At 41.8% G+C, this 26605-nt stretch overlaps 1 protein-coding gene across 3 annotated transcripts in view; it reads left to right on the forward strand.

Moving 5' to 3' along the window:
• immt (inner membrane protein, mitochondrial (mitofilin)) overlaps positions 1-26605 on the forward strand; it is a 39198-nt gene that overhangs the window by 5366 nt on the left and 7227 nt on the right. For 2 of the 3 annotated variants that reach the window (XM_070962723.1, XM_070962724.1), the window contains exons 4-9: positions 664-808; positions 12986-13078; positions 15111-15275; positions 16241-16374; positions 22333-22436; positions 23128-23263. In XM_070962723.1, coding sequence (XP_070818824.1) covers positions 664-808; positions 12986-13078; positions 15111-15275; positions 16241-16374; positions 22333-22436; positions 23128-23263 — 777 coding nt within the window. The remainder of the gene's footprint in view (positions 1-663; positions 809-12985; positions 13079-15110; positions 15276-16240; positions 16375-22332; positions 22437-23127; positions 23264-26605) is intronic. The other variant, XM_070962725.1, reaches the window with a different exon arrangement.

Genomic DNA, 26605 nt, shown 5'->3' on the forward strand with positions numbered 1-26605 from the left:
GCGCACTACCCGCTGCTTCACCGTGACATGCTTCAAAAACATGTTTTGTGGAACTCGTAGACTTATGCTAACTTGTTGAAAAAGCTTTGTAATATGGGGCCTTTAATGGATCGGTATTGGCTAAAATAAAGCAAATGAAAAGACAGTCCCTTCTTAATGCAGTTAGTTTTCAGTTTTATTCACGTGTTACCAAATCACAACAGAAGTTGTCTCAGGTCACATTCCATATTGAGCAGGTCAGGACCATGCTCCTTATCTACAGAATAATTCCCACAAGAGCAAGTAGTCTATTGTGTTTCTTTACTGTAGTCTTTGTGTTTTTTTCCACCTCAGCCTGCTCCTCTACAGTAAAGCATTTCCCTCCATACCGGTGTGAAAATGATTTGATAAAGTCCATGATCGGCTCTGTGCTGACGAAATTCAGCAAGGTCCGATGGTAACAAATCAGTTATTTCTCTTCTCTATACCATGTCTCTGATGGCAGGTTATTAACACCTAAATATCAGCTGTTAATGACAGCAGGACATCCATGCTTTGAATTTTGAATTTGAAATACATAAAATGTTTTTGTACTTTGTTCCATCTCTTCACAGACTTTTTACGTAAGTGATTGTGATATGTGGCTCTGTACAAACAAAAATGGCCACTGTTTCTATTGTTTAGATGGAGTTGGTGCAGCCTCCCTCTATGATGGAAAAACAAGTCAAGGTGTCCAAAGCCAAGTCAGAGAAAAAGGCGAAGGAGGCAGAAGAGAGTCCAGAAAATGAAATAAGACATGTCCCAACACAGCCTACAAAGAGCATAGAGGGTAAGTTTCTGGTTTGGTTTGGACTCGTACATTATGCGCTGGAAGTTTTTTGAGTTTTTTACAACTGCTGTTAAAGAAGTCTTTCATTTTATTTGGCCATCTCCTGAGGTACTTTATGCCTTGTACTTTGCAGCACAGTACCACTGGTCTAATTTCCAGGATTGCGATACCACCTCAGATATTGTCATACTTTATGCTAGTGTTTACAGTATGTTTACTGTTTACCATGACCACATTCTTACCCTAACCATTGCCAAGTAGTTTTTGTTATTTTAACTTAACCATATTGTAAAAATTATTTTATTGTATTCTATAATTTTAATTAAGTAATATCGAAGATTTTTATTTAAATAAATGCCTGTTAAATGTCTATTGACAAATGAGGTGATGGAGTTAAAGGCCTAGTGTTAAAAGCGCTTCCACTTTGCAGCATTAAGAACTGGGTGTCGCTGACATTCCCAGAAAAAAAATGCCACATTAAGTAACTGCTAATGATGACTGAACATTTCCTACTGCTGCAGCTTCACATTAAAAGCATTTAGCAGGTGAAACAGGAGTTGGCTTTCATTATGAAGTAGTCACAGTAAATGCAATGTGTTTGCCAGTAAGATTGATACTGACTGCTAACGTTTGTCAAAATGCATCTCCAAAACAAGAGCTGTAATTTTGGGCATTTTTGGACAGTGGATCAGTTCGAAATATTGCAGGGAGTAATGGAACAAGAGGGAGTAGCCACTCTGAGCATTCACTCTGTGTACACCTGCTCATGCCATGTACAGCATGAAGTCAGATCACAGTTGCTCACAAAATGATGAAAAAAGGCCAATTATTCTCTGAGTTCTTTATTAATACAACAACAGTTTGTTTTGCAGGCCCCCTAATTATGTGACCTGTAGTAGTAAACTGCATTTGCCATTACCTACTGGTGGTAGGTGGTAACCAAAGGCAGGGTCCAAAATTAGCACCCACCACTCACCGAAGAGAAAAAAATCTACACCAACAAATGATGTAAATTAGGTCAGCTGTTATTAGTGGCTCGCTGAAATAGACCTCCTTAATCAAACTCTCACCACTACATTACATAAGTTCAATGTCCATGTTTTGTTTTGTATTAACTTCCTTTCTTTCTTTTATTATTCTTTAAATGTTCCCATGTTAGCCAGCTGACTAATTTTCCACTATAGTTATGAAGTCATAAAGTGTACATAATGAAGAGATAAGAGAGCGATAAGATGCCTTGTACAAGAGTGACAAAAAATTATACTCTCAGTGCAATAACACAGCAAAAACAAGCAACATGATGTCGTAACCATGCCATGCAAGCAACAAAAAGGAGAAGCACAGCTAAGCAATGCTGACCACAGCCGTCTTCTAATAAATGCACACATATAGAACAGCATTAGTAGACAACAGTAGACAATAAAATACAACCATTATTTGATCTTGATAAAGTTTTAGAAAATTATGTCCACCAGAATCAATGCAAGACTGTTTGATCCAGCCTGCAAGGTAGTTCCTCCAAAAAAGCAGTTCAGAAATACAGCCCTGTTTCCCAAAAAGTAGGGACGCTGTGTAAAATGTAAATAGAAATGATGAATCAAAATGCTGATGTTTTGCATTGTTTTTTTGCATTGTCTATCAAACCAAGAAACCAGGGAGAGCTTTTATTGAGTACCAAGTGTTTTTGGTTATAAGAGTGAAAAATGCAAGAAATTGACCGAGAAAAGCTGAAAAAATTGGACTTCATTGATCCCACACTGGGGAAGTTCAGCCATTACAGCCAGCAGGTTACCAAAAGCAGGCACAGTGGCATAAGAGCACAGTGGCATAAGAGGTCAAAAAATAAAAATATAAAAGTTTACAAGATACAGAATAGAAAAAAAATAACCATGTATATGTACATTTTTACAGATTATAAAAATAGTAAATGCCAAATAATTCTACTGCCATAGAGAAGTACTGTTGTTAGTAGTCTAATGAGAAAAACTAACTACTGACATGATATGTATTGTATTGCTCTTGAGAATACTATTGTACTTGAAAAAAATACTCCTTTGCTTGAAAAGTACCGGATTTATGTATATGCACAATATATACTGTTTATAAAAAATACAGTTCAATAATACCCCCATTGTGGGATAAATAAAGTCTATAAAGTCTAAAAAAAAAAAAAAAGTCTAAATGGATAAATGTGAGCAGATATTAGCATTAGAGCATATATTAGCATTGAAACAGTAGTGCAAACAAAAAGTGGGTATGATGTAGAATTGAGAAAGACAGCATCAACACAGTGCTACATCAGATGATGCTGGAGTTAAACAGTCTGACAGATGCAGGAATAAAGGAACTGTGCTAGCGTTCTTTCTTATAGACTAAATGCAGCAGTCTGTTACTGAAGGAGCTGCTACCGTCTCGTGCAGGGGGTGGGATGGGTTCTCCATGATCGATGTCAGCTTGGCTAACATCCTCCTCTCACCCACCTCCTTGATGGTGTCCAGAGGGCAGTCTAGGACAGAGCCAGCTCCTACCTGACCAGTTTAAGTCTTTTTCTGTCCCTCTCAGAGCTCCCACAGCAGACCACTATATAGAAAACTGCAGATGCCACCACAGAGTAATAAAATGTCCTACATACTCCAAAGGACCTCAGTATTCTTAACAGGTGTGGATGACTTTTGCCCCTCCTGTACAGGGCATCTGTGTTATTTGTCCAGTCCAGTTTGTTGATGAGATGAACACATAGGTATTTGTAATCCCCCACAATCTCAATGTCCAAGCCCTGGATGTTCACTGGTGTAGTCTGTAGTATATTCCTTCAGAAATCAGTTACCATCTTCTTGGTCTTGCTGGCGTTTATGTGCAGTTGTTCATTCCACACCAGTGGGCGAAGTTGGTTACAGCCTCCCTGTATTCAAATTCGTTCCACTCTGATACTCGTTCAGCGATGTCTATATCATCGGAGAACTTTTGGATGTTGCAGCTCTTGCTGTTGAGTCTGAAGTCCGATGTGTAAAGGGTAAAGAGAAATGGGGAGAGCACTGTTCCCTGTGGAGCCCCCATGCTGCCACCACATTGGACAGGTAGTCATGAAGCCTCACATACTGTGGTCTGCTTGTGAGGTAGTCGATGGTCCATGCAGCCAGGTGGCAGTCTACGCCTGCTCCTTCCAGCTTCTCCCTGAGCAGTGATGGTTGGATCATGTTGAAAGCACTGGAGAAGTCGAAGAACATGACCCTCACCGCTGCTTCCAGTATGATCCAGATTGGAAAGAGATCGATGGAGCAGGTAGATGACCGCATCCTCCATGCTGATGCTTGGACGATATGCAAACTGTAGGGCTGTCCATCAGATGATGGAGGTGGTTCAGTATAATCCTCTCCCAGGTCTTCATCAGGTGGGAGGTTAAGGCTACTGGCCTGAAGTGGTTGGGCTCCCTTTGGTGCGTGGTCTTTGGGACTGGAACCACGCAGGAAGTTTACCAAATGGTTGGAACTCTCACCAGACTGAGGCACATGTTGTATATGCAGGAGGACCCCTCAGAGCTGATCTGCGCACACCCTGAGCAGTGTTGAGTTGATGCCATCCGGGCCTGTAGCCTTCCTCGCCTTCATCCTACTTAGCTTCTGTCTCACCTTGTCAGTTGTTATGGAGAGGCTAGGGTGTGGACTGGGGGGTGGCTCCCGTTGAGTGACATGGGGGCAGGTGAGTGTGGTGTGAGCAGTGGAGTGGAGGGGGGTAAAGTGGTGTGAAGAGGATGCTGTTGGTCTCAGGGATGTTGGGGGGGATGTGGGGTGGGGGGTGGGGGGGTGGAGAAGTTGTGGCCTAAGGTGTGGGCTCAGGTGGATGGGGGTGGAATCAAGTCTGTTGAAAAAAACAGGTCTCGGTCTCCAGATTCAGTGCTTGGGAAACATTGTACCATCTTTGTAGGCACAATGTTTTCCACACAGAAGTTAATGTAGTCAATAATGCAAGTTATTAAACTGTCAATGTCCTTCCCATGTGGACTGCACAACACATCTAACAGCTAACAGTGCAATGTCTCTGGTGCAGCGGTGCTCTTTTCACTGATGTGCCTTGGGTTACACTACCTGTTGTTTAAAAACATCACTATGCCCCTACCTTTTTTCTTGCCACTCTCCTTCGCTTTCCTGTCCGCTCTCAGCAGTTGGAAATTGTCCAGCTTAACATGCGAGTCCAGTATAATGTCTGTTAATCAGCTTTCAGTCAAACAGATGAGGCTACACTCCCGGTACTCCCTCTGCAGTTGGGTTAGGGCCATTACTCTTCTATCTTATTTGGGAGAGAAACTCATGTTTCCCATAATAACAGATGGTATGGATTGTTTGTACCGTCTTTTCTTGTCCCAACACTTCGCCCTAGCCCTGCATCCCCTTCTCCTTCTCCTTATGTCCTTTGGGATTTCTGGTCTTTACTTGTGTGATCAGCTGTTACTGTGTGTAAACAATGGACCCGAAGTTCAGTGGATCTCCTGAAGTTGAGGAAAGTAATCTGCAAAGTAGAAAAAAACAGATCCCTAGTCTCACCAGTTGTACATCCATATGTACGCATGATCGAGCGAAAAGAGTGATGGGAAAAACATGGCAAAGACACAAAAACACACTAATACAAAGGAATGGAGCTGCTGTAACAAGCTGCCACTCGTGTGGCTCCATCTTGGATTATCATTAGGAGAGAGACCACTCCGCTTGTTATCAGTGCACAGTTCAATGCTGCACCGCGCGACACTGTTTCAGGCGGGACTGTTTTCAGTGTTACGCTTCTAAACACGCATGGTGCAGGGCGTGGTGAGGGTAAACTGTAGTGCTCTGGTGTTATGTTACGGTGAAGATGGATGGGATAGACATTGAAAGTTCTGAAATCGAAGCTGCAGAACTAGGCAAGGCAAATTTATTTGTATAGCACAATTCATACACTAGGCAATTCAAAGTGCTTTACAGAAGCATAAAAATACATTAAAATCACACATTTCAAAGAAAGAAAGAAAGAGAATAGAAAAATAAAAATAAAATACAACTAAAGGAAAATTAAAAACAGAAGCCAGTAAAAGACAATAATTTAGCATTTAGAATGATTAAAACCATTGAGCAAATACATTTACTTTAAGTAAAAGCTGTAGCAAATAATAATGTTTTCAACCCTGATTTAAATGAGCTGAGACTTGGTGCAGACCTCAGGTGTGCAGGGAGAATGTTCCACAGGTGAGGAGCATAATAACTGAAATCTGCTTCACTTTGTTTGGTTCTCATTCTGGGAACACACAATAGACCTGTCCCTGATGACCTGAGGGGTCTGGATACCGCATATGGAGTTAATAAATCTAGAATATATTTTGGTCCTAGACCATTTAATGCTTTGTAGACCAACAGTAAGATTTTAAAGTCTATTCTTTGACTCACAGGAAGCCAATGTAGTGATCTGAGGACTGGTGTGATATGGTCCATTTTTCTGGTGTTTGTAAGGATTCGTGCAGCAGCATTTTGGATCAGCTGTAGTTGCCTAATTGATTTTTTGTTTAGGCCAGTAAAGACTCCATTGCAATAGTCCAACCTACTGAAAATGAATGCATGAACCAGTTTCTCCATGTCTTCTTTGGACAGACATCCCTTATATTTTTCAGGTGGTAGTAAGCTGATTTGGTAATCAGCTTTGAATGGTTGTTAAAATTCAGGTCTGAATCAATAATTACACCAAGATTTCTGGCTTTATCTGTTGTTGTCAGTGGCATGGAGTTAAGTTGAGCACTGATCTATGACCTTTCATTTTTGGGACCAAAAACAATCACTTCTGTCCTATCTGCATTAAGCTGAAGAAAATTCTGGCACATCCACTCATTGATTTGATGAATACACTCATTCAGTGAAAGTAAGGGACTGTTGTCATGTGATGACACAGAAATATAAAGTTGTGTATCATCTGCGTAAGTATGATAAGAAATATTATGATGCTCCATAATCTGAGCTAGGGGCAACATGTAAATATTGAAAAGAAGTGGTCTGAGAATGGACCCTTGTGGCACCCCACACATCATCTTTTTTTGTTCAGACACATGCTCACCAATTGACACAAAGTAGTCTCTATCTTGTAAATAGGATTTGAACCAGTGTAGTACAGTGCCAGTTAGTCCCACCCACTTTTCCAGTCTGTCAAGAAGTATGTCATGATCAACCGTATCATAGGCAGCACTGAGATCTAATAATACTAAGACTGAGGTTTTGGAAGCATCATTATTCAGATGTATGTCATTTAAAACTTTGATAAGTACAGTCTCAGTGCTGTGGTGTGGACGAAATCCAGACTGAAATGCATTAAAAAGATTGTTCTGCATCATGAAAGCATGCATTTGTTGAAAAACAACCCTTTCAATAATTTTTCCAAGAAAGGGAAGATTTGATATTGGCCTGTAGTTACTGATTACTGAAGCATCCAGATTAGTCTTTTTTAGGAGAGGTTTTATTACTGCAGTTTTCAAGGCCTGGGGAAACTGACCGGACTGAAGAGAATTATTTATTATCTGCAACACATCTGGAGCTATGCAATTAAAAACATTTTTAAAAAACTTTGTTGGCAGAGTATCAAGGCAGCATGTTGTGAATTTTAACTGTGATACAGTTTCTGTCAGCCTTGTATGATCTAGAAGGTTAAAATGTGCTAGATTAACTGGAGAACAAGAAGGCACAGATGGACTTATCATTTTGCCTGAGTTGGAGCTGCACACTGTTTGTCTTATCCTTGAAATTTTATCTGTAAAAAAGGCTGCAAAATCATTGCATGACTTGTTGGATAGCAGTCAGGAGGGACTGATGCTGTGGGGTTTGTCAGACTGTCCACAACAGAAAACAAAGTGCGTGCATTATTACAGTTTCTGTTGATAATCTCTGAGAAGAATGCTTGCCTTGCCTTCTTTAGTTCATGGTTATAGGTGTGGAGACCAGTGTGGTGTTTCTCCAAGGTGCCCTTTTACTTCCTGACAGAACTTTGGTCTTAATTGGGGCGATGGAATCAATAATACTCATAACTTTGGAACTGAAATTATTTACAAGGTCATCAGTTGAAGCTGAGGGCAGTGTTGGTGATGGTATAAAAGACTCAGTAAAGACTGCACAGGTATTCTCATTAATATAACGCTTTTTGATTACCTCTGTTCCACTTTTGTTAAGAATAGCAGGTGTGGCCATTTTAAATGACACACAGCAGTGATCAGAAAGAGCAACAACCGTCACCACAACCTCAGAGATATTAAGCCCTTTTGAGATAACCAAATCTAATATATGCCCTTTGTTATGTGTTGAATGTGTTACGTGCTGAGATAGGCCAAAATGATCCAGGATGTTTAGAAGTTCTTTAGCACATCCATCTTTGAGATAATCAACATGAATGTTGAAGTCACCCACTAACACAACACAGTCAAAATCAATACAAACAACAGACAGTAGATTGGCAAACTCATCAGAAAACTTTGCATTGTATTTCGGGGGCTTGTAGATGGTTACGAAGACTGATCGACAGGGAAACTTTGATCGAATGGCAACATATTCAAAAGATTCAAACTGACTGTAAGAGACTCTCTTGCATTGAATGCTATCATTAAACAAAATGGCAACTCCGCTTCCTCTCTTATGCATTCTTACTTCACTTATGAAACTGAAATTCGGAGGGCTGACTCATTGAGAACTGCTGTGCTGTTATCTTGTCCTAACCAAGTTTCAGTTAAAAACATAAAATCAAGCTTGTGCTTGATGATAAAGTCATTGATTAAGAATGATTTGCCTGCCAAAGACCTAACATTTAAAAGAGCTAAGTTAAATGTGCTAAAAAGTCTAACATCCCCATTTTTTAGAACATACTGTGGCTGACATGGAATACATGTTAAATTCGATGATGTGATGTTTCTGGAGAGATGGACCGATCTTCTCCTACCTATTGAGACATGAATCAATGAAGCTTCCGGCACAATGGGAGCTGGCTTTTCCTTGGAAAAGTCAGGCATAACATTTGCCTTAAAAGCGGAACCCAGAACACATCAGTTACCAACACAAATAGGTGACTGTGCTGGGCTCTTACTAGGGGACTGGAGTAGGTTCTGATCAAGCCGTGGAGGTGGTGCCCGTCGGCACTGTGGTGGTGGAGGGGGACAGGGTGGTTGTAGGGGGCGGGGTGGAATTTGGGGGGACAGGATCCCAGATGGGCGAGGAGTAAGCCTGAAAACTCTGTAAACCCTGTAAACTCCAGTAGGGGGGAGGAGGGTGATGAGATACCCAGTGAAGATGATGAGCTGGATGGAGTTTGAGCAGTTGGAGATGGTGGCCTAGGTGGAGTTTTAGTGGTTGGAGTCAGTGAATGCTCACGAGCAGTGGCCTCTGGTGGAGGACATGAGGCATCCGCTTTTTTGCTCTGGCATCCCTCATGGTTAGAGCATACAGGCGGGGGGAGAGTTGGTTCTCCTTCATGTTTTGGTGTTTGCTGCTTTTGTTTGGATTCCTCTTGACCCTTGTCCTTGGGAGTGGGAACAGTGTGACGCAGGAAGAAAGATAGGTTGGAGGCAAAAAGTTTTACTCCTGACTTGTTTAGGGAAAGTCCGTCTCCTTTGAAAAAATGTCTGCGGTCCCAGAAAAAGTTGAAATTGTCAATAAAATGCAGTGCATCACATGCAGTTGAAAGCCATCTGTTAACTGCCAACAATCTGCTGAATCTCTCTCCTCCTCCTCTGACTGGTGGTAAAGGCCCACTGAAGAAGACTTGACTTGACTATTAAAACATGATGACACAGAAGAACTCTATCACTATCCCCCTAGCCAAAAACATGGTCCTGCTTAACGCTGCAGAAAAAGAAGGCTTCAAGCTAACGATCAAGACAGTGGATCCCAGGTATGAAATACCAAGCAGAAAATACTTCAGCCAAGTTGCAATCCCCAACTTGTACCACTTAACCTGTTCAATACAAGCATCGTCTGTGCAGGGGACAGCGTGACATGCCCGCAGTTCAGGTGATCAATGCTCACGCTAGGAAGCACCAGTCCTAACTTGCAGCATATCAGAATTATGATGGGGAAAAACTCAGCTAAATGCTTCTACTAAGCATTGCCACCCAAACAAAACATATTCATACAGAAATAAATTATATGTGCATGTAACAAAAAGACCAAAATAGCGTATGTCCACTTTAGATCATCATGAAGGTTCTGGTTGTTTACATAAAGAGGAGGGGGTTTCTAGAGTGGAGGGAGTGCTCTTCATGTGATAACCTATCTCTGGGCTTACTTCATCATTGGTGTTACTATGATGAATTTGGGCGCTGCCCCTCAAATCTCTTGACTCTGACTGGTTGATAGAGGTGTCGACCATCAAAATTGACCAATGCTGAGCTATTGACCGGTGTAATTGCGCAGTTGGGATTTCTACCAGACCATTCGACAAAATCATCCACTACTGCTCGGTATTCCTTCTCTTGTCCATGCTTTTTTACCCCATCACTGCTGAGTTGTCTGAAAACTTCTGTAGGTGGCACAGTGCAGAGTTGTACTGGAAGGTGAAGAGAAAAATAGACAGAAACAATTCCCTGTGGTGTTCCTATACTACTTTCCATGGTCTCAGACAGAACATTGCCCAGTTGGACAATCTGTGATCTGTCTTTCGGGTAGTCGGTAATCCAGGAGATAATGGGTGTGTTGACTCCCATCACTCGCAGCTTCTAACCAGGAGCAGCGGCTGGATGATATTAAATGCACTGGAGAAATCAAAGAAAGTGATCCTCACAGTGCTGCCGCTACAATCCAGGTGGGAGTGAGCGTGCTGCAGCAGTTGTATGATGGTGTCGTCCACACCCAGATGGGGTTGGTAGGCAAACTGTAGAGGGTCCAGTGATGATTTCACCTGTGGTCGGAGGTGGGCCAGGACCAGCCTCTCCACCACCTTCATAATGAATGATGTTAGGGCAACAAGTCGTTGGGGCCAGATGGAGACTTCCTCTTTGGAACAGGAACCACGCAGGACATCTTCCACAGCACCGGGACTCTCTGCATGCTCAGGCATAGGCTTAGGTTGAAGAGGTGTCCCAGGATCATGGACAGCTGGCTGGCACTACTCCTCAGGAATCTGGAACTAATGCCATCAGGCACAGCAGCCTTGCCCAGGTGCTGCAGCTGTCTTCTTACCTGGAACACAGTCAGGCAGGGAATGGGGCTAATGGAGGGGGTGCTGTGAAGGATGTGGGAGGTTGAGTCTAAGGGAGGGATCACCTGGGGGGTTGAGGGTTGGACAGAGAAAGCTTGGGCAGAGGGTTTGGTTATGGCTTGTTTCTTCCTGTTTAGTAGACTTTTCAGTTCACTGGTGATCCAGGGCTTGTTGTCGGGAAAGCAGCATGCAGCCCAGGTTGGCAGTATGGTCTGTTCATGGAATTTGATGTACTCTGTGATACGCTTAGTTAGGTTGTTGATGTCCTCCCCATGTAGCTCACACAACACATTCTAGTCTGTTGTCTCAAAGCAGTCCTTCAGTGACTCATTAGCCTCCTGAGTCTACTTAATGAGTGTCTGCAGGCAACAGTGAAATATGGTGGAGTTTCCTTGCAAGTTTGGGGCTGCTTTCTGCAAATGAAGTTGGAGATTTGGTCACGATTAATGGTGTCTTCAATGCTGAGAAATGTAGGCAGATTTTTATCCATAATGCAATTCCACCAGGGAGACCTATGATTGGCTCCAGATTTATTCTGCTGCACTGGGTGCCACTCCTGCCAGCTTAGAGAAGGGAAACTAAACTACAACTTGCACAGGTGCCCCACATTTGGACAACAGAAGTTTGGAAAATGTTGCATGGTCTAATGAGTCTCGACTTCAGCTGTGACATTCAGATGGTAGGGTCAGGATTTGGCATAAAAAACATGAATGCATGGATCCATCCTGCCTTGTATCAAAGGTTCAGGCTGCTGGTGATGGTGTAATGGTGTACGGGATATTTTCTTGCCACACTTTAAGTCCCTTAGTACTGATTGGGCATAATTCAAACACCACAGCCTACCTGAGTATTGTTGCAGACCATGTCCACTCCTTCATGACCACAGTGTAACCATCTTCTAATAGCTTCTTCCAGCAGGATAATGCACCATGTCACAAAGCTCAAATCACCTCAAACAGATTTCTTGAACATGGCAATGAGTTCACGGTACTCCAGTAGCCTCCACAGTCACCAGATGTCAATCAAATAGAGCACCTTTGGGATGTGGTGGAACAGGAGATTCGCATCATGGATGTGCAGCTGACAAATCTGCAGCAACTGTGTGATGCTATCATGTCAATATGGACCAAAATCTCTGAGGAATGTTTCCAACACTTTGTTGAAAGTATGCCACAAAGAATTAAGGCAGTTCTGAAGTCAAAAGGGAGTCAAACTTGGTACTAGCAAGGTGTGCCTAATATAGTGGCCAGTGTTTGTATATAATATAATGGTAAATGGTCAATGGACTGTATTTGTATAGCGCTTTTCTCAACTGAAGATTACTCAAAGGGCTTTGACAACTGAAGTCTGCATTCACCCATTCGTGCGCACATTCTTACAGTAGCTAAGCCACCTACTCATTTAGAGTGTTATACATTCACACACCAATTGCACAGCATTGGGGGAGTTGTTTTTTTTTTTTGTTTTTTTTTTGAGGTGGGGTGTCTGTTACATTTTTTTGACTCCAAGTTGTCCATTCTGGTATTTCACTGGCATACTGAGACATAACTCCCTCAGCCTCTCTTACTTTCTGTCCCCTGGCAGTTGGATCAATCGGACAATATGAAAATATCAATAATCTCCCAAGCCTAGCATCAACATGTGTCAGTTCGATGCCAGTGTGGACTTAGACAGAAAATTATGTTATTAAATTAGCAATAAATTAGGTTTTTTGACATTCGTCATCCACCATTGATGTGTGTTGTCCTTTTGTCCTAACTGATAATAGTAGTTGGCAACTATTTCAGGAATTGATTAATTTTCCTTTTCTACAAAGAGTATAGGAATTAGCTCTTTGTCCAGTGTTAACAGTGATCTCATCAGCACTTTTGTTCTTTTGAATTTATTCAAGGGCTCATGAAAGGCCTGCCACACAAGCTGGAATACATGCAACCCCACAGACTATATTTGTCTTTCTGCCCCCCCCCCCCCACCCCCCCCACCCCCCAGAGGCTTCCACAGAGGCAACTCATATTATCTCAGCCATCAGTGAGGTCACATCAGTCCCTGCTCCATGTGACACAGAGACAGCAGCAGTTAAAGGTAAAGGTTTACACTGACTTTGTGATCCTTATTGAAGTTTACTTTCAGAGGAGGCATTGAATGTAGACTTTCTAGATGTAAATCTTGTAGCCCACCATATTCCCAGACAATCTGCGCCAGTTTGTCAACTGCTGGCAAGGAGCCAAAAAAGTGTATTTCATATTTCACTTGCTTTAGGGACAGTCACAGAGAATCACAAAGCCTGTGTATTAGATGCAAGAAACATCACTTTGGTTTATTATGTGTTATTCTGTTGTAAACTTTTGGATTCAGTCTCAAACTGTGTGTTTTTGTTTGCTTCCTCCTGCATCCTGAAGAAGAGATTTTAGTTGATTCATTCATTTGTGATTGAACTGTGGGCTTTGTGTTGTAAAAAAAAATCTGTATTTCATAATTCACCCTCTTAAGGGATACTTACGGAGAATCACAAAGCTTGTCTGTTAGACGCCAGATACTTCACTTGGTTTTGTTTTCATTGACTAACTGTTGTATCAAGTCCCAGAAGAGGAATTTTTAGTTGAGACTGTTCACTATCTAGTTATCATTATGGATTTTCCAAGTTATTTAGGACTGCTCATACTGATATAGACTCATGAAAATAAAATTGATTTTGTAAGAAAATTATCTTATTAAATAATGACTGGCGAATTAGGCCTAAATAATTTACCATTGATCAATAAATTGTTAATGACATTGACCATACAGTGTAGCTGGAGATCATTCACAGTGATCCTGTCCATTGGTGAATGTGTCTTTGTCAGAGCTTATTTCACTATTGGTGACATTGTTGTCATATTGATGCTAACTGCTGGCGAGAGTGCTGTGTGTTGTTACTGGAGAGTTCACACATTAATGTTATGGCAGAGGATTTGATATCACCTCCCAAATTGCAGATACAGAATGTGTCCCCTTTTCTCTAGTAGACAATAACTAGTGTAAATGTTACTGTCAAAAATTGATATGGACTAACTGTCACTTTGGTGTCAGTTAGTCTTAGAGATGCACTGATACGATATTGGTATCAGTATCAGTCCTGATATTGAAGAAAAATCTAGACCGGGTATCGTTGACAATGGAGCCGATACATAGGGGCTGATCAGTCTAACGCTATGGTATAAGCGCTGTGAGTGCCGTCATGCGCAAACAACACGCAGTGCTGAAGCGCACATAATGTGGACCGCATTATTTTCAAAATAGAGCGAGCGAAAGGATTTTGGAACTTTTTAAACTATCTCAGCCTACAAGCTCGACGGCTACTTGCAATACCTGCGCAGTAAATGTTCTTAGGGGTGGTGGTAAAATGTCGTTATAACATGACCAACTTAATCAAGCACCGACAAAGATTTCACGCCAGGGAGCACGCTGAGTTCATTGAACTGAAAAAACAACAGCATGAGAGTGCGTAGTTTAGGCTGCGTTGCACATACAGTGCAGCTAGTTGTCAACGAGGGACTTCTATCACAGTGTGCTGTGAGTGATACCGTTGCAAGTGGGAGACAGATTGTTGCATACTTTATATTCCTTTTATATTCCTAATTGCACTAACTGAAGACTTAATTATATTTGTTATATTTTTTTTACATGTTGTTTGACCAAGCTGGAGAAGCTGTGGGTTTAAGATTGATGTACTGATGCATAGTTATAAAATAAATAACTCAGTACATTTATATCTGTTTGGTTTAAAAAAAACAAACAAAAAAAACAAAACACGGGAAAGAAATGTTTAAGTCAAGTCTGATCCACAAAAGAATGATCCCAGTCTTTTCCACACAATCAACCATACCATTTGTTAGGTAATTCAGCGCCATTTCTCCAGATCGGTATCAGATCGGTATCGGCTGATTACTAAACCTTAGGTATTGGTATCAGTATCGGAAGTGAAAAAAACTGATCAGTGCATCCCTAGTTGGTCCATGTCTGCTATGGTTTCATGCTGGCCCAATATATGCTATTTAGTGAAAAAAAAAAATTAATTGCGTGTGTGTGCATTCACGTGCACATGCACGCGTGTGTCTGTGTCTGTCTCTTCCAGAGGAGTGTCAAGACAGCCATGACCATAAGGATACACTTGTGACAGCAGTAGTTCACTCTGACGCAGAGTCACCTGCAGCAGTCGAACCAATAAAAGAACGTCCAGTAGAAGAAGTGGCAGCCAGACTGGCTCAACAAGAGCAGGAGGAAATGGACACCCTATCATGTAGGCTGGCAACAACACATAAACACACACACAAGAAAATCAGTTATGCATCAACCACCTGAATTAGTGGGCGCATGTGTTAACTGTAATTTTTGTCATTTATTATAGACAATAGGTATTGTGCAGTTGTGCCCTTACACAGTTAATTTGTCACAAATTGTACATTTTAATTTTTTGACAATATGATTGTGATATACTGTATAATACAACTTCAACAGATATGTGTGCAAATATTGTCAGATGGCAAATTAAAGGAAAAGCCAACTTAATGTGTCTTAATAACCCTCTTTATAACCTAACCCTCTATATAAATTACATTTTCTTTATGTTGTCTAATTTATAATACGTTACACTTGCTTTATTGTTCAGTCATGTAAAACAAATGCCTTGTGACATTGCATACAATTCCCTGAGAGAAATATGTAAAACTGTTGAATTCAAACCTGCATTGTCTCCCCTTTCTGGCAGTGAGAGTAATTACACAAACCCTGTTGAGGTGCTTATGACACCATGGGCTCCACCATACTTACTGTAGACTACTCTCTTGCTATGCTGCCCACTTCACTTCTGGCAAGCCAATCTTTGCTGGTTGACATGAAACACATCACTACTGGTGTGGCAGCATGGGAATGTCATCTCACACACCAGATTTAAAAACTGATATCCTGCGAAAGACAGATTTATCTGCTGCTGGTGGGCTTAATCAGCATTGTGTGAACTCAACTGGCAACAGCTTAAATATAAGGGACATTCACTACATTGCAAAAGTCCAACACTATAGTTTTAAGTTAACTGTAGTACCTTTAGCAATGTCTTGCTAACCTTGTAGCTTCAGAAGAAGATATGATTAATTCTCTGCATCAGCTTCGAATTCTCTTTTGCCTCCTTTTCTACTCTCTATCCTATGTAACATTCTCTGTCAAGGCATCATATTTCCTGTTTGTGTATATCTGATCATTTTAAAGCTGTATCAGCCAGTCTCGAAGACTCACTGGCCAGCTCGGCTAAAGCTACACTGCAGGCCATCGGAGCTCAGGAGGCAGCCCTTCAGGCTATCGCACGACACACACTGAAACTGAAGGAGGCTATGGAAGCAGAGGTACTGAACACAATGCCACTGACCACAAGGATGATACAGTAATGCTCGTACAAATCTGATTGGATTTACGCATGTGAATTGGTGTGTTTATGTGTCAGAGCCAGTGGGTGGGCACTGTACTGTACTCTCCAAATGTTATAGAATAATAGGGCCTGGGATAATTCAGTTCCATCATTATCACAGTTTACTGTCTGCCATGATGGCAGACACAATCAAACCGGTCATCATTACACAGGGATTTCCATTGACCAAAATTCAAACTTACAATGCATCTCATTCAACAACATAATTTTCTGACTAAGAATATATCATGCCGCTAATTATTCATTTAGTAGGATTGTTTTTCAAATTTTTACCATTATCCACTTCTTATTAAATCTTTTAACAATGATGATGCACAACAGACGACAAAATAGCCAAATATGATCTGAATTTTCTTTTTTGTATTTCTTAATGGAATAAAATTAGAACTGTAATGCCAAGTTAGGAAAATGTGTACATACAACTGAGCAAACAGTAGTAGCTTCAGAAAGGAGTTGACTTTGTCATGATCACAGGTTGTCTTTGTAATTTTGATTGGTTGTCAAACTTCAAGTGGGCAGACCTTAAAGCTGCAGTAGGTAAGATCGAGAAGAGAGCAGACTTGGCCTGAAAATTTGAACCAACACATGTTCCACGTCACTCCCCCTCCCTCTCCACTGCATTCATGCCCTGCCTCCAATGGAGCCGGGTTTTTTCACACATTACATGTTTTATGTACTGCTGTCTGGGCATAGGGACAGTTTTAGCAAATATGACAAAAAATTACTTATTATTAATTATACAAGTTACCTACTGCAGCTTTAACAAATATGACCCTGTCAGAAAACAGGGAGAGTAGACACACAAACACATGAGAAGAGCTGCTGAGGAGCTCTGTTTGAGATCATGATGGGCAATCAATGAAGTATTGTGGTTTTAGTGTCTGTCTGTGTCTATTTGTTATTCTAAAAGAACTGAAATCAGCACAGAGTTTAGTGCATGGTTGGTGACATAAGAAGAGGATCTGAGTGGGCCCAACTAGAGTTGGGCGGTATCCAAATTTTGATACTGTCAAACTTTCCCCACATTTTGCCGGGGTATAGGGTATTACCGAGACTAATTAAAAATCACTTTGCAGGGCAGCGTGACATGCGCGCAGTTCAGACGGTCAATGCTCACGCGAAGAAGCACCAGTCCTAACTTGTAGCATACCATAATGACGGGGAGAAACTCAGTTAAAAGCCTCCACCAAGCATTGCCACCCAAGCGAAACATAATTCATACCCCACGAAATTACATGCGCATTTAACGACAAACACGAAAACAGCGCATGTCAATGGCACTGCATCTGCTGATTTCACCACTTCACGCAAACCACCAAAGCCCAGTATCATATGAAAGAGTCTGGTGATCACGAAGATGTCTGCCTCCACACTGTGCGACGAAAACTCGGCGAGCTGGCAGCCAAAGAGTACCACAAAATAAACTTCGCTAAATCATAAAGTATGTATTACCTTTGCTGTTTTGTGGTCAAAAGTTATATTCCAGCCCGAAAAAAACGCTGCTAATGTCTCCTCCTATGACTCTGCATTTGTTTGAGATCAATCACGAAGGTCCTGCTTGTTTACATAAAAAGGAGGGGGTTTCTAGAGTGGAGGGAGTGCTCTTCATGCAATAACCTATCTCTTGGCTTACTTCCTTCTGGATCGTCATTGGTGTTTCTATGGTGAATGTGGGTGGGTCGCTGAGCTATTGACCGGCGTAACCACGCAGTTAGTTTCACTGCTCCGTCTCATGAAGGAGGACAGCGCACACAGAGGACTCTGCTGGGCAGCCTGAAGTGTCATTTTACAGTTTTATTTGCATTTCGTCCTTTTATGAGAGCTAAGAACAATAGCAAGCAGAAAAAAGGCTGAAAAAGCGTTTTCAACAGATGAGTTTCTCCGTATGCTTGGACGAGATAACAGTACTCTGCCCAGACACGCCCATATGAGCGCCTGGACATGCCTGTGTTAAAACATCTGTAAAACTGCTCAGGTTCATTTTTTTAGCATGTAATTTTGTCACCTTTTTCTCGAGTGAAAATTCAACCAGATACATTGAATGGAGTGGACTTCATTTTTGTTATGACAATGCTACAAGTTAGACCCCTATAGACCTATATGCGCAGCATTTTTTTTTATGACAGTAATGGAACTGATACCGTCGCTATTTTTAGATACCACGGGATACCTTATTACCGGATTACCGCCCAATCCTAGGCCCAACCATGTGGCTAGCAGAGTGGCAGAAGGAAACTAGTTCAGTTCACTGGGGTTCAAGTAAGGCTGCATTCTCCTTTTTGTTGGCAACCAAAGACGTGTAGCTGTTGTGGCCCATCCATAGCTGGCATTCTGTAGCTAGAGTTGGGAGTCATAGAGGGACCTTTCTGTGTCAGCAAGTATAACGTTAGAAGAATGGCTTCGGATTTGATCCTCTAGGTCAGGCATGTCCAAACTATTCCACAAAAGGCCGAGTGGCTGAAGGTTTTCTTTCCAACCAAGCAGCAGCACACCAGACTTGACTCATTTGATCAGCTGATCTCAGTCTTCAGACAGCTAATTGGTCAGACTGCATCCTCTTGATTGGTTGGAGGAAAAACCTGCAGCCACACGGCCCTTTGTGGAATAGTTTGGACATGCCTGCTCTAGGTCCTCCAGCTACTGTCAATATCCACAGCGGATGTAAGAAAAACCCTAATGAGAGTGAATTTGAGTAAAGCTGCTGGGCCTGATACCATCCCTGACTGTGTACTGAGAACATGTGCCAGCCAACTGATTGATTTTGTTACTGACATCTTTAAGTTATCACTGTCATAGGAGTGTTTCTACCTGCTTCAAGACAGTCACCATCATCCCTTTACCTTGAAGTAACTGTGGCGCTCACCCCAATTCTAATAAAATGCTTTGAGAAACTGGTTCTCCGGCACTTCAAAGACTCTTCCCAGCCAGAGTGTTGAAATGGAGAGAGGTCAGAGAGCTGCAGCAGTGCTAGACATTTGCACAGGTTTATACAACAATGATTTTAGGAAAGCAGTATTGGGCATGCATGGTAGTGTTCCAGAAACCAAGAGAGTTTTGTGAACTTAGACACCAACCTGGAGAATCAAATCTTTTATTTATGAAGAAAACAGGAAGTATCAGTGGACTTGTGACTTAATTCCCGCACAAAAATCAAAGACCTGCTCAGTAAAGTGTACACTATAATGCAGACTCGAGCAGTAATGTTGACAAGCATTGTGGATGCACATTAAGTTGACCTACAGTACTGTAGTATGCTGTAAACTAAGCTAATGCTTTCAAAAATGTAAGTATTAATAGTTTATTTTCATCAATCAATCAACATCAACATCCTTTATCAATCTAAATCAAATTAATATTTGGTGTGACCACCCTTCAAAACAGCATCAATTCTTCTAGGTATACTTGCACACAGTTTTTGAAGGAGCTCGGCTGGTAGGTTGTTCCAAACATCTTGGAGAACTAACCACAGATCTTCTGTGGATATAGGCTTCCTCAAATCCTTCTGTCTTTTAATATAATCCCAGAGTTGCTGATGTTGAGATCAGGGCTTTTTGTGGGCCATACCATCAATTCCAGGACTTCTTGTTCTTCTTTACACTGAAGTTCTTAACAACATTGGCTGTATGTTTGGGGTTGTTGTCCTGCTGCAGAATAAATTTGGAGCCAATCATACACCTCCCTGATGGTATTACATGATGGATAAGTGCATAGTTGAGTCACTCGGCCTTGTTTCATGTTGGAAGTATGGCTTTTTGACTGCAACTCTTCCATGAATACCACTTCTGGCCATACTTCTATGGACAGTAGATGGTTATACCTGGGTCCCACCGGTTTCTGCCAGTTCTGAGCTGATGGCACAGCTGGACATCTTCCGATTTTGAACTGAAATAAGCTTGATCTGTTTTTCATCTGCTGCACTAAGTTTTCCTGGCCAACCACTGCTTCTATGATCCTCAACATCGCCCGTTTCTTTGTGGTTCTTCAAAAGAGCCTGAACAGCACATCTTGAAACTCCAGTCTGTTTTGAAATCTTTGTCTGGGAGAGACCTTGCTGATGCAGTATAACTACCTTGTGTCTTGGTACTGTGCTCAGTCTTGCCATGGTGTATGACCTGTGACATGAAACTGTCTTCCATAACCTCACCTTGGTAGGAGAGTTTGGCTGTTCCTTACCTGGTTTTAAGCCTCCTACACAGCTTCTGTTTCAGTTAATGACTGTTTCAACCTACATGTGAAATTGATGTAGCACTGGTTGAATTGGCTGACCGCTCTGGTATAGTTACAGCTGTCCAGACCAGTCTGGTATAGTTATGGCTGTCCAGCCATACCTGTATGTCCTACTCCAGTCTCCTGTCGTTGGTTGCTTTGGCTGTCAGTACCTCCTCCCTGTGCCAATCAGACGATCTCCTCCGAGTTAGCTACCGCCCTTTCACACGGTAAAGGACGAGCCGTGTCTCAGTTATTCAGGGATGGCTGGCCGTCTGTCGCAGCAGGACACTGCTCGTGACTCATTTTGTACACCACGGTTGTGGATTTCGCCTGAAGTTGGAGTTGGATGCTGTGGATTTTGGAGGCATTCTTGGAACTGGAATTTTTTCACACCTGTCTAATACTTAAACACTGTACTGTATGTCAAATGTGTGTCTGTTGTCTGAAAGGTTGTTAAGTAGTCCAAAACATGCATCCATGCTAGGTGACAGTTCTGAAGTGACTCACAGTGGTAAAACTTAATGCACTGGTTGAAAAAAGTAGGCCAAATGATGAAAGGAGTGGAAAGAAAGGTTGTCCACCCTGCCATACCTTTCAGTCAGTCCTTGGCATACTGCCACCAAAATGACAGAGCTTCACTGCTAATACTGTTGCTGTATCAATTTGGCCACAGAAAACCCAGCTGCCCAATGGATTTCAGATGTGGTCCAGATAAGCTAGTTGAACTGGTAGCAGTGGGGAATAGTGTTAATGATGATCATCAGGTGAGGTGTGGGACTGATAGCAGTGATTCCCAGCAACCAGTTTCTTATCTATCAAAGTCTTAAATGGACTAGACACACAACGAGTGGACCAGCAGCGAGAAGTTCATTGGGGTTCAGGTAAGTCCTGTGTCCTGAAGGCATTCAGTATATTGGCGCATTTCCATTACACAGTTCCAGCTCTACTCGACTCGGTTCTACTCTACTCTACTGGGTTTGGTTGAGTTTCCAGTACAATTGAGTACTTCATAGTACCTCCTCAACGTAGGCGGGGTGGTCATACCACGGCTGCGCGAAATTGCCATGATTTCAATTTGTACGTGACGCAAACAGAGCCGACAAACAATGGAGGACATAGAGGCGATGTTGTATTTGCTGCTCGGTTTGTGGCTTTTTGTCACACACAAAGCAAGAGACCACGGTGATATTTTACAAGCAGCCATTTCCCTCGAGTGAGAATAAAGAATAAAGTCAGCGGTTGCTGTTGCCCGGCATTACAATGGAGGGGGCGGGATTGTATTTCCTGTGTTGGACGTCGCAGACCAGTGACGACACTCTCCGGCCAATCAGTGGCCAGCAGGCTGTTGACGTCACACATATAGTATCGCTTCTACTCGCTTGGAACCTCGCCAGAGCAGTTACTAAAAATAGTATCGGGTACCAGGTACTATCCCTAATGGAAACACAAAACATCCGGGTAGAGTCGAGTCGAGTTGAGCCGCGCTAGTGGAAATGTGGCATTACTTACAGCCTGTTACTAACTGGTACAACCATAAGGGTTAGTGATAATTAAATCCCCTCAACCTAACAACAAAACTTTGTACCAGTACTTCTCATGCAGTGCCAGTTTTAATAGGCAATGAAATTGTTTTGCAGTAGAGTGATTACAGTTCTTATAAATCCAGGTTCCCCCGCAGGAGAAGTCAACCCAGTGGAAAGATCTGGAAATTGCTCTTTCTGAGAGAACTTGCACTATGAATGATGCTGCAGCTGCTCTGTTAAAAGCCAAGTAAGACATATGGCTAAATGCATGCACACATGGACACACTCGATGTATAAAGGATTTTTTTGGTTACTGGTCACCTGCTGTGCTAAATTATACAGATCCTTACTCATTTCATATTTTCTAGTATTAATAATTTCTTATAATGTTAGAGGAGCCGCTCCTTATTACAGATGAGACAGGACGCCTCCGATAAAAAATGCTCGGGAAACCCTGAACTGCATTAATCACATGAAGGGTTTGGGGATATTACAATATCATGTCATGACATGAACTTGTCTGCCATTGGAGAAATACCGTTTCTACTACGTTATGTTCTTGCTCTGGGTTTATTAAACCATTGTGGCAGTATTTCAAATCAATAAGCAAGACAATTTTATGGCAGGATTGGATTTTTCTAGGATTTTTGCATCACTGCGATGATGAACCTCCAATTGGCATGTTTGGTGATTAGCCAAGCACAGACATTCCTGTTTTATTATCCTTATAGTCCTCTCTTAGGCCAGACATACACCAGATTAGATTATATTGGTTGAATATTGATGATGGACGAACCCTAGGTCACATGAACATGTACGCATTCAGGGAAAGGTTGCTAAGCCAGAATACATTGATATCGACATTACCCTGATTTCACTTTCAAATCTCAAATGGTGTTTTTCTTCCCCTCAACTCTCTCATTTTTCTCTTCCTGTAGTGAAGCCTTGGACAGTCTTAAGTCAGTGATAGACAAGTCTAAAAGGCTGAAGGTCAGTGCTGTTCGCCCACTGGTTTTAGCTGCAGAGGAAAATCTCCATAACATGGTGGTGGACTTGGACAAAGTGGTCACGAAGGTAAGTACAATAAGTTAATTAACCTTCTTGCTAAGAGGTTCATGTTCATGACTAATAGCACTCTCATGTCTCTATGCCAAATATGAAGCTACAGCCAGCAGAAAGTTACCTTAGCTTAGCTTAACACAATGACTGGACACAGAGGGAAACAGCTAGCCTGTCTTTGTCCATTAATAATAAAACCTGCATCTCTAATGCTCACTTAATAACACATTATATCAGCTATTTTAGAGGGAGTTACATTTCTGACAAGTTCTTGGCTGGAACCTGCCAGGCAACCAGTGGCTACTCCAGGAAGTTATAGGTCCCAGCCCAGAAAAAAAAAAAAAAAAAATTAATAAAAATGTTTTTGTGTTAGACATCGTTTATGTAATTGCAAGATTAAGAATATACTGCCATCAACCAGCAATTACAATACTAACATGCTACACAAAGCATGATACTGATGGGAATGCCATTAGTTTTGCAGGTATTGGACACATTTGAATTTTTAATTTTATTTGTCTAATTGCTTTACATACAAAAGTACAAAACACAATTAGGAAATATAAAAGTATGTGTGAGGGTGTGGTAGAAATCTGCTATGGCTTGTAAGAAAACAACAACCAAAAGACATACAAAAGGTAAAATGCAAACATAAAAAATCATCAATCTAGACCAGGGGTCGGCAACCCGCGGCTCCAGAGCCGCATGCGGCTCTTTCATCCTTATGTTGCGGTTCTGCGTGGCTTGGGAAAATAAATTATAAGTGTCCGATTGAAGTGTATGTTATTTGTCTCAAAAACGTGTATCATGTCTTCTTATTAAGTCAAAGTTTTTAACTTCTTCCTTCAGACCTTGTGCAATTTCGGTGATCAGCATTCGCCTTCTTCAGAGACGTTGACAGCACTTAACGTGTCAGCAGGCAGATTTGACAGCCGGCATGCACGGAAAGGCCAGCGACACCAAAACTGCACAATATCTGAACAAAGTATTTTATTTGTATTTGTTCGTTTGTGTAATTGTAGTTGTAAATTTTTAGATTATTGTGACCTTGAAATATTAAAATAAAGCTGGCTGACATAGCCGACAGAGGTATATGGGTGTCTAAGTTTAAACGCCTGAGAGATGATCTTGAAGATGTTTCCCGTCAGAAGGCCACTCTTGCTCAGAATCACAAATGGAGTGATATTGAGAACCTTCCAAGACCGGACGAACTTGTATTTGAAACATGGAATGCCATCCCCGACACCTACAAAAACATGCAGAAATATGCATTTGGAGTCCTGTCGATCTTTGGATCCACATATTCATGTGAGCAGCTATTCTCCACCTTGAACTATGTTAAAAACAAACACCGCTCACGCCTCACAGACGGCAGCTTACAGTCCTGCGTAAAGATGAAAGTGACTTCCTACAGCCCTGATTTGCAGATGCTGTGCGCAGAGGTTCAGGAGCAGAAGTCCCATTAACCAGGTAAAATAAATATTCAGGCAGTTATTTTGCAAATATTTATTTTCATTGTTCAGTGAAATTTCCATTGTATTTTTAAATTCAGGTCAAGGCTCCGCTACACGCTCCGAAAGCCCAAAGGATGATGGCTCACTGCATTTTTGTTTGCTAGATGGATAATTTAAGTTCAGTTTTTTAATTCATTTGAAAGAGACCTTCAACTCTGCGATTTTTATTTTTTTGTAAGAGTTCAAAATGTGTTCATTTAATAAATAAAATTTAATTTTCTGAAACATGGATGGACTGCATGGATTTCATAAGCAACACTATTTTACAAGTGTAAAGATATATATATATAGGCTAACATCTTCATTTCAGATGTCAAAAAGTGTTTGCGGCTCCCAGTGTTGTCTTTTCCGTGGAAACCGGGTCGAAATGGCTCTTTGAGTGTTAAAGGTTGCCGACCCCTGATCTAGACTTTCAATGCATTGTAGACTTGATCTGAAGTCCTATAGGTCCTTTAAGACACCATCTAGTCTATTGTTGCATTTCTAATGCACACTTAATAACACATTATATCTTGTTTGTTTAACCTATACAAAAACAGCTATTTTACAGGGAGTTATGTTTCTGACAAGTTCTTGGCTGGGACCTGCCAGTTCATACAAGGAATTTGCTTTGGTGAGGTTGGTGCATGACACATCTGTTAAAAAGAAGCTATTAAAAAAGTAAAAAATATAACAGTAAGTAAAAAAAATGTAACAATAAGTACAAAATATTACAATAGTAGAAAATATAACAATAAGTAAAAAATATAACTAAATATATATACACAAGTCTGTTGTTTTTTTGTTTTTTTTTTTTCCCAGAAGCACAGTCTGGTTTTTTTTTTGTTTTTGTTTTTTTAAAGGAAGTCCAATTAGAGTGTTAATGTAACGCATAGGGTTATGGTAATCTCAGTGTGACAAGTAGAGGCAAAGGTGGAATGTGAAGAGTGTCGGGGGGTTCCTGGCCTTGTTAATAAGGCAAAAAACTGAGGCTGTGGTCCATCACGACCAAAACCTCATGCCAGAGGGGAGTGTCTACAAGAGTTTGTCTCCGGGGTGGGAGGAGTCAGCCACAATCTTTCCTGCACGCCTCAGGGTTTTTCCTGTTGTCCACAACCATCTCCACTGTCTTTAGAGCGTTGAGCTCTAGGTTGTTCTGGTTGCACCAGGTCACCAGATGGTCAACCTCCCACCTGTGGGCGGACTCGCATACTTCAGGAGCTTGACAGACTGGTGACTGTAGGTGCAGCTGTTCGTGTACCGGGAGAAGAGCAGAGGAGAAAGAACGCAGCCCTGAGGGGACCCAGTGCTGATGGACTTTGTGTCGGAGATGTGTTTCCCCAGCTTCACGCACTGTTTCCTGTCAGACAGGAAGTCTGTAATCCACCTGCAGGTGGAGTCAGGCACGCTCAGCTGGGAGAGCTTCTCCTGAGCATCCATAAACAGGATCCTGGCGTAGGTTCCTGCGGAGTCCAGGTGCTGGAGGATGAAGTGGAGGGCCAAGTTGACTGCATCATCTACAGACCTGTTGGCTCTGTAGGCAAACTGCAAGGGGTCCAGGAGAGGGTTGTTGATGTCTTTGAGGTGTGAGAGCACAAGGCGCTCAAAGGACTTGATGACCATGGAGGTCAGGGTGACGGGTCTGAAGTCATTAAGTCCTGTGGTCCTTGGCTTCTTGGGAACTGGGATGATGGTTGAGGACTTGAAGCAGGCTAGCACGTGACATGTCTCCAGTGAGGTGTTAAAAATGTCTGTGAACACTGGAGATATCAGTGCTGATCAGTGCAGTGCCTCAAGGCAGATGGGGAGACAGAATCCGGTCCAACTGCTTTCCGGGAGTTCTGTCTCCTGAAGAGTTTGTTGA

Source organism: Chaetodon trifascialis, chromosome 5, assembly GCF_039877785.1.
Source record: "Chaetodon trifascialis isolate fChaTrf1 chromosome 5, fChaTrf1.hap1, whole genome shotgun sequence".
Lineage (NCBI taxonomy): Eukaryota > Metazoa > Chordata > Actinopteri > Chaetodontiformes > Chaetodontidae > Chaetodon > Chaetodon trifascialis.